The 8,981-nt window shown below is 44.2% G+C and overlaps 1 protein-coding gene across 1 annotated transcript; it reads right to left on the reverse strand.

The window, feature by feature from the left end:
- Positions 1-1,963: 1,963 nt before the first annotated feature.
- Glo1 (Glyoxalase 1) lies at positions 1,964-8,913 on the reverse strand. Its single transcript, XM_065451032.1, has 5 exons — positions 8,898-8,913; positions 8,381-8,824; positions 6,234-6,295; positions 4,291-4,380; positions 1,964-2,154 (listed from the first exon to the last, which is right to left on the reverse strand). Exons 2-5 carry the CDS (start codon positions 8,668-8,670, stop codon positions 2,057-2,059), a joined length of 540 nt encoding a protein of 179 aa, XP_065307104.1. The 5' UTR covers positions 8,671-8,824; positions 8,898-8,913; the 3' UTR covers positions 1,964-2,056.
- Between the last annotated feature and the right edge of the window lie 68 nt (positions 8,914-8,981).

The raw sequence follows: 8,981 nt of genomic DNA on the forward strand, positions 1-8,981 counted from the left end.
GCTTCCAGGCATGTGAATGTTTAAATCTTGAATTGCTTGTAAGGTACTTTAAGAAAAGAAACACAGGAAATAGGTTGAGCTGTGTTAGTGAATTACCGTTCTACAATACCAAGAAAAGCCACTTTACTGCAAGAGGAGGTTCGGCAACCAAAAAGGGACGAAAAAAACAAAAACAAATATGGATGGCAACATCCCCTTGAAGGTCTTGCACCACCTTGTCATACCTCATGAATCATGACATGAATTTTCATGGTGGCTGCTAGGGCTTAGATAACTTCAAATGCTATTTGCACTTTTCGGGGAACTTCCCCAGTCTGCAGCATGACCCTATGCAGCATGGCTGCGCCCAACCTCTCTCCTGCCAACTTGGATCACTAGGTACATGCTACTGGGTACATATGGCTGCTCTTCAGTGACCCTCTATCATGTCACCTTCGGTCGGTGGGTAGGTGCTGCTCTTCACTAAACCTCTCCGACGCCAACTTGGGTAACTGGGTCCATACACAGCTTGCAATCCATACACAGCTTCCAACGCTTCTTGAGGTCTTGGAAACAGTTGGAAAACGCTTCTTTTGGCAGGGCTGTCGGCTCCTTTGTCGTGGCGTCTTGAATGGCCTCCAAGCTCCCCATCCGGCGACCTTTTAGGGCTCTCTTCACACGAGGAAACAGGAAAAAAATTGCATGGGGAGAGGTCAGGCGAGTATGGCAGATGGGGAAGTGGAGTAATGCTGTGCTTGGCAGGAAATTTTGTCACGCTGAGAGCAGTGTGCGGCCTTGCGTTATCGTGGAGAAGGCTCCATTGTCCAGGTGCCCATAAGTCAGGGCGACGGCGTCGCAGTGCATCCCGCATGTGTTGGAGCATGCGGATATGAAACTCCTGATTCACAGTCTGCCCTTGTGGGATGAACTCGTGGTGTACGACACCTAAGGAATCGAAAAAAACTATCAGCATCGTCTTTGTTTTGGCCTTCTGTTGCCGCACCTTTCTCGACACCGGAGAGCTTGTGGACCGCCGTTCGGCGCTCTGCCTCTTTGTTTGAGGATGATATTAAAAACGCCATGTTTTGTCTTCAGCAATGATGCTGTCGATGAATGCAGCATCCTTCTCTACCTCAGAGAGCAAATCAGCGCTCGCTGATGCCCGCGTGTCCTTCTGGTCCTGTGTGAGGGAGTGCGGCACATGTCTGGCATTCAGCTTTCGTTTCCTCAAGTTCTCACGCAAAATTTGCTGGCATGTTGTCTTACTAATGTCGAGGGCATCTGATAGCATGCGGACTGTAATGGTGCGGTCTTGCTGTACGATCTCCCTGATCAGAGCCACATTGTTTTCATTTCGTGAGGTTGCAGGGCGCCCCTGTGTTGTGTCGTCTTCCACCAATGTTCTTTCTGAAACGAACCTCTTGTGCCACTCGAGAACTCGCGCCCGCAATAATGTCTCGTTGCTGTAAGCGTCACGAAAAAGCCCATACGTCTGTGTGGCTGTCTTGCCAAGCTTCACACAGAATTTTTATGTTTACACGCTGTTCGAGGTGGACGTCCATCTCTCCACATTCACTCACAGTAGAATGCGCATACTACTAGTGACAATGTATTTTTCTACATGTAGCGCCATCTAGCGGCTGCAACGGCAATTAACATAAATAGTTCAGGTTGGCGCTACACATACGCACCAACATTTGTTTTGGGGAATCATTTCTAGAGAAGAATATAAATCAATCTCGAAACTTTACGGACAAAGGTTGTATATCCTGGCCATGGACATCCTATGTGGTGATATGTGCTACAAGAATATTGGAACAGTACCCATTTGAATCAGGAGGGAACTTTTACTGATTTTGCTTAGAATTTGTTGAATACAAAAAACGAACCTTTTATTTCCCCACGCACTTGGGCAATCTAAACAAAACTCCAGCAGCCATCTTTGCACTTGCTGGCCTTGAAGTAGTTACACACATCAAAACTTGTTAGATAACTGTTATTTAATTCATACAAATAATAAAGGCACTTTTATACTGAGCTTGGTTCGGGCTTCTCTAAAGAGAATACAAAAGCGCATTCATTCTTTAAAGAAGTCTTTGTCAAAAATCTTGTTGTTGAAAATCTCGATCCAGTAGCCGTCCGGGTCTTGAATGAAGGCAATGTTCTTCATTTTTCCTGAAATTAATAGAAGTGTACATTCGAGTTTTCACCACAACATACGATGGTTGCATTCAACCCTACATGGAGTACTGCTTTTAAAACGTTAATTAAGCGGTTCAGCTAAACTAAATATGTCATTAAACTTGCAACATAATAGCTAATTAAGCAGGTAGCCAAATTACTTCATTCACTCTTGGTAATGTCAACTGCAGCATGACTACGCAAAATAATTAATTTTGCTGTGAATGACTATAAATACCAGCACTTCGATAACTTCAAGCTCAAATATGTTTAATGTTGTGATGCTTAGAATGACAAATCAGCGTGTGGGTATACTAGAGGAAAAAGGCAGACAACACACACACTGGTACTTGTGTTGTCCTTGTTCTTGCATCCATGTTTTGCACACCTGCCTTTGTACCACCCTGTAAACAAGGTTGACGTACCAATAGCCTCGAGTTTGTCATTTTTGTTTTAGGTGAATTCGAAATTTTAGGTTCCGAAAATGTCACATTTTAATTCCATAAGCAGCTAACAAAGCAGTTTATGCCAGTGCAGGAACCTTGTCTGTATTAGCGAAATCCTGCAATCGCAGACCATTGGTGCTGAGGTATACAGGGGCTTCCACTGTGAATGGGAGAAGCTTACTAGCCTTAGAAACCTGACTTGTCCAATAGATGCTAAGATGGCTCTTCAGTTAAGAAATACCATAGTGTGATGTTATTCTTACTCGAGTGCAAAAGCAAGGGCAATCAGGCATTTCCTTTCACATTTGTCCACCCTGTACTTTGAATGCCCCGCATAGCAACTTGCATATAAACAATCTGGAGCTGCAATTGTTCAGGCAACGTAAGAAATGATTGTTAGTAGAAGGATTTGCCTATCTTTAGACGTTCTTGTGGCGGTATTTATTACACTTTAAAGAACAGATTTTTTATAGCCTACTTGCCTAACTTGATTTATTTTCCTCCTTTCACACAATATGTGTGGGTGCTTTAACTGCCACAATTGTGCGACGCTTACACTCAGCCAAACGAGAAGAATGTTCAGCCATTCTTAACAGAGCTGGTGTCCTCTTCAGCAATGTTGTACAAGAATGCGCAAATTATTGTGTGTTCTCTATTGACTGTGAGGGAGAAAATAAGCAAGCACCTTTAACTGGCAGCACACGCGACGTAACATGTAATGCTTTTGTCTCATGCACAATGAATTGGCCCACTAATTGGTTATGCCCATGCCCATTTCTTTTTCTTGATTTCAACTAAGATGTCATTAACTCGCGTTTGTTCTAATGTTGCTGAGTGTGTCTGTCGTCAGTGTGAAATTCTGCTCGTACTTGCTTCATGCAGAAGTCTTGCGTAAACATGTTAGAGCTACAGCTTTCCCTGTGACTGTGTACAGCTTGCATAACATAGAAAATAACTTTATTGTACTCATCCATCGTGGTATGCTGAAACCACACGGTGATTCAGATGACAAAGCCGGGTAAAAAACGCAGCACAATTTATTGCGACAGTGCACCACACAAATATGATACTCATCTTTAAAATTACAAGGTATAGCTTACTAGATGTCTAGTATCTTTCATACAGTGCCTCAAGCCTTTTAACACATGAATAGTTGGGCAGCCCTCACAGAAAACATTTGGCCAAGTGCAAGATGTTGCAACTGCAGTAAAGCAGACGACACTACGGCTCCGCTGAAGCAAACGATGCCGTAGGGTGCTCTCACTAAATTATCTCTGTGGTATATTTTTTGTAATCTAACATGTGATTGCATTAAAGAAGACACACTTACTGGCATTGAGAGATGACAAGACAGCTGCAGCGCTTACGGAAGCAGCCACCACAGGAAACTGACAACCACTAACACACCGTTCCTGCAGTCTCCCTCACCATCATCATAACAAAAACACGACGGCTGCCTACAACACAAAGAAGGCAAACATCTTCCACACATGCATAACTGCAAATTAGTGCATTTATAACACAATATCTTGCTTAAAATGATGCGTTTGCTAAGGTGCTGGATGTCAGAAGGACAAAGCTCAGGCATATCCATGTTATTAACCATCATTCTTATGCTGGCTGAATTGCAGCTCCCGTTGAAAAGTGCCAGATTCTAGGAAACAATATGGCAATGACCGCTCACCTTCATGAAGCTTCTTGACAAACTTGACACCTAGCTTCTCGAACCGGGCACATGCTTCTACAACATTGGGCACCATGATGCCGATGTGGCCTGCACACCCAGTCAACAGACAGGTTAATAGTGCCCTTGATCAACATGCCCTGCAACCGCCCAGATACTAGCATGGCGCACAGTGTCCCATAGCAGCAAAGCCCCAGTTGGGGCAACGCTGAGGACAAATTGCTTCATGTCGATACCTACATCATACAGAGAGACCAGTTTTTCACCTTCACTGTCAGAAGAACTTGACATAACGCTTCTCCGCGGTCCTGGTAGAAAATTATCTACAGCTATGGTAAGCACCATGTGCAAACTGCCCACAGTTTCGCATTTCAGCTGCGGTGCCTTCTGGGATTGCACTTTGGCACACCGCTAATTTTCTCGGTGCACGAAGGGGCAAGCGAAAAGTGCCTGGAGAGGGCATGCCTCATTTATCGAGGACTGCTGGTGGGCACCAGTGTGATTTGTCGAGGATGAGGAGATGCGCCAGTGCTAACTGCTGCACACTGGTGTAACTTATCGAAGCTTTAAGAAGTTGGTTATCAGGAGTGAGTTACATGAAACATTTCAGTTTGTTCACAAGCCTTGCAGGCTCTGGTATACTGTCAAAGGCAGGGGAGGGAAGGCTGTAAATTGCATTAATGGGGCAAGTTATGGACCATAGAATGTGACCATTGCAGCTGAGAGTCAAACCCACAACATGTGTTAAGCTGCAGAACACTACAGCCACTGATCCACCGTGGCAGGTCAGTTTCTTGAGTATTGATCAAGTTTAGTAGGAGCAAAGAAATCATCTGCTTTGAAACAAATTTAACTTTAAATGAAAATTTAAAGAATAAACTCACAAGACAGTTACGAGTGTGAATTGCGAATGTTTAATCGTTAGCTGTGGTGTGGGCCCGCTGCTTCTGCGACGTTTCTGTGTAAAATACTTTTTATAGTGTTCTTGTTCAAAACTGCTATGCTCCTCTCCAGTGCTCAAGCACAGGCCGGCTATCCAAGCATACACTGGTGCAGCCAAAGGCACCATGATGACAATTTCTAAATGATTAAGATGCTATAACAACAGTGCGATGACAACAGCATCAAGATGTAGTGATAACGACGAGTGTATGCTGATGATGGCATGACAAAGAGTGCATGACGACGGTATGACAAGAACACATGACAACTGTGTGATGACGATGGCATGAAAATGTCATCATTATCGCAACGTAATGATGACAGCATGCTTACAATGTAATGACAAAGGCGGTGCGACGACAATGGCATGACGAGTGTACGATGATGATGATGACAAAGGTATGACAATGCATGATGACTGTATGGCAACAATATCACAACAACGACATCATAATCATGACCTACTGATGACAGCATGTTTACGATGGAATGACAAAGGCAGTATGATAACGATGGCATGATTAACACGATGGCCCATACCCAGAGGCATGGCGACGATACCAAGCGGTGCATACTCAGAAGCACATATCTACTGAAACTGCACTACACTACCTTAGGGGGCGGTCCACGACTGCGGATGGCGCAAGACTGAGCAACAAGCTCGGAAAAGCTGATGTTTGAATAATTTAAGTGATTACAGGAGCCTTGTCAGTTACATTATTGTATATGTAAATATGTAGAAGCATACAAGAAATTTCCCTTGTCCATGGCAGCCACTGACACTAAAACAGGAATGTCAGACATGCATAAGAAATCTTGGAACCTTCGTTCAATGTAGTTTGAACACATGGGATCTTCTAACAGCACTTTATATTAAACTGCAGAGCCAAGTTCAGAACTAGTTCTGAAATAGTGTCGTTAGAAAAGTGTCCCCAATTTTAATGATGTCTTTCAAAGATGTCACGCAGCGATCATGCAACGGTGGACAGGGACGCACTTACCAAATCCTCTAGGAGCAGTGTTTCCATTGTGGTAGCCACCCTCTGGGTGATCCTCCCAGTTGCTGTGGACAGAGCGTAGACATAACATATCAGAGTAAACTCTCAATGTATTTTAATAGCCACAGTGGTTCAACAGACTTAACAGTTGTTTAATGACATTTTTTTTGTGCATCGAACTAAAGAAGTTCATCGAATGTTTTTTTTTTCTTTTCTTTGGAATGCCGCTTTTCTGGTGGTGAAACTACAGACAAAATTTTATTCTAAAATCTTCGGCAGTGGTACAAACTTGCGGAAATGATATTTGTTGGCTCAAAAAATTAAAAGTGCAGTATACTTAATGATTAGGTGCTCTCTTTTTCTTTTTAATGAGGGGGTCAGGTGCCTAATTTCCAAGCAAGTTGATGCTAAAGTATACGAGCAGCTTCTTACAACTTATGATCCGAACACAATATCTCTAAGTAACTCTTGTCATAATAAAACTACCATAAGATTCCTTTGTTGGAGGACAGAAACAACATAAGTACGATGACATTGTTTTTAAGCACAGTCAACAGTGCTACTGCTGCATGTCAATTAGTCTATTCCAAGGGCTTCAGTCAACTGCTAGAGTCTAAATGTTTCTGCCCTACACAGTAAGGAATGAAATTTCAGTATTCTTATAAAGACAAGGAGCATCACAACGAGGAGGTGATAAACTTTTCCGCTTCCTGGCTGCTGCTTTGCTCACAGCTCATGTGATTGAGCTCACATTTTTCTGAGTGAGCAATAACCGCAGAGAGAAGTGTGGGAGGGCTACATTGTCTGCCAATACAAATGGGTGAAAGTCTGACGTCTTATCAAAGTGACCAGCCAAACCTACAACTAGTTACTGGTCCACAAATTATGCCAAAAATTCTGCAAATAGAAGCGAGATGGCTATCTAGGACCACTCTTGGCCTCAATGTCTTTAGCTCAGACAAATGCACTTTAGGACGAGACAAGTTAGGGAATCAGCCATGCACCACCAAAACCTTGCTGGTGTTCACGTAAGGTAATCTCACGTAAGAGCATTTCCTAATTGGCCAGCGTTCCAGAACCCAGCAATTATAACAGTAGGTGTGAAAAGATAATCACCATGGTAACGGTCAGTTTCGGACAACACTTACGTGAAATAAGTTTTGTGAACACAGGTACTGATGGTGACGAGTATCACACAGTTGGGCAAAATGATTATTGGATGAAGCAATAGATGTGTGGCACACACTGACAGAACACACAGCAATAACATGCTCGTAACGCTGATGTTTGTGTTTGTCTGACAGCAGTATTAGAAATGTGTGGACAGGCACTAGCAAGTGATTTCAAACTGCATTAAAAAAATTACACTAAGTGCTTATTTTATCTTTGCAGAGCGCAATAGCTTCTCTCATAATGTGTGATTTACGCACACTGGTACAGAAAGGTACGTGTAAGCACAAACAATTATGTTTCAAGCATCACATTCAAAATAAGTTACCGGCCTTGTGTGCACATCTGCTCAGAAACATAGTCCCGTGTGTTATCTGTTGTAAAGAGGACCTGTGCTCAGTGCACAGTTTTAGCATACACCGTGATGTAGCTATACTGAAAAATTCGCTGTAAGGAGGTTGAGGCGCTAAGATAGTGTCGATTGTAAACACTATTGTAAATATATCGGTATCGTAACCCGTTTTCGTGGCACTCATAGACCGTACGTGGCAAAGGCAGTTTACCGTCGGGTTGCGTACGATATCTTTATAGCCCACATTCCACGGCTAGGACACAGCCACTGTTTCAAATAACGGTGTCCTTGGGTTTCATAACTATGTCCTTAGAAATTCTTATCGCCACGCGCACTACGTGGTGCATTCCGCGACCGGACTGCGTATATCTTCATGGCCCACATTTTTGCGGCATTTGTAAGCACACGCGCGCGCTGCAGCTGTCGTCAGCACCGTCGGCAAACTTTGCACAACTCCCACTCAAAGGGCGCGATATCGAAACGAGCGCTCCGGCCCGACAACCCGGCTCTCCGTCAACAGTGCCTGACGTAACAGAAGCGGTAGTTTTCCGCACCTACGAGTGCTCCCAAACTTTGGCCGCAGCGGCAGGACGAAAGAGAGTGGGTGTGTCAGGACACACAAACTCACTGCGTCAACTCAATCGTCGCCTTGCGGCTGAAGGCCCATTCGGCGCGCTCTTGACGGGAGCTAGTCTTCGGCACCGACTCCTCGAAGCCCATAAAGTAGAGCGAAAACTTCATCTCTGGAAAGTCTAGCTTCTGCAACAGCCGCATGCCGAGAACGCGAGTGTAAAAATCGAGCGACGCCTTGGGATCCTTGATCCGGTACATGGTCTGCTGCATGATGAAGTCTCGCGTCGCCGGGTCCGGCTCGGAGCAGCATTTCTCCGCCTCCTGATCGCTCAGGCAGCCCGACATTTTCTTTTTTTTTTTTGCGGAGAGGCACAGGGAGCAGGTATCAACACCTTGGAAGGAAGCAGCAGAATCAGGTGTAGCGACAAGACCCGGCAACAAGTTCACCGCGGGCAGAGCGGAGGGAAGTGCGCCGACCGCAGCCCCCTCGACCGGAGTTCTGCAGCAGGATCAGTTAAGAAACTACGTTTCAAATTCAAACTGTGTAATGAAACCACTTATTGAAAACTTACAGAGTTTAGCGCCCTCTATATGTGATCTGAAAGAATATTTTTGCCGAATAATTGATAAATTATGCAGCCTTTAGTTTGATAATT

Source organism: Dermacentor albipictus, chromosome 7 (assembly GCF_038994185.2).
Source record: "Dermacentor albipictus isolate Rhodes 1998 colony chromosome 7, USDA_Dalb.pri_finalv2, whole genome shotgun sequence".
In the NCBI taxonomy this organism is placed as follows: Eukaryota; Metazoa; Arthropoda; class Arachnida; order Ixodida; family Ixodidae; genus Dermacentor; species Dermacentor albipictus.

What these genes read in the sequence shown, in the direction of transcription:
- Glo1 (XM_065451032.1), bottom strand. Translation starts at nt 8,670, where the DNA reads ATGTCGGGCTGCCTGAGCGATCAGGAGGCGGAGAAATGCTGCTCCGAG. An exon ending in GCGACGATTGAGTTGACGCA is followed by an intron (nt 6,296 to 8,380) that starts GTGAGTTTGTGT and finishes CTCTGTCCACAG; the next exon opens with CAACTGGGAGGATCACCCAG. An exon ending in TGTCAAGAAGCTTCATGAAG is followed by an intron (nt 2,155 to 4,290) that starts GTGAGCGGTCAT and finishes TATTAATTTCAG; the next exon opens with GAAAAATGAAGAACATTGCC.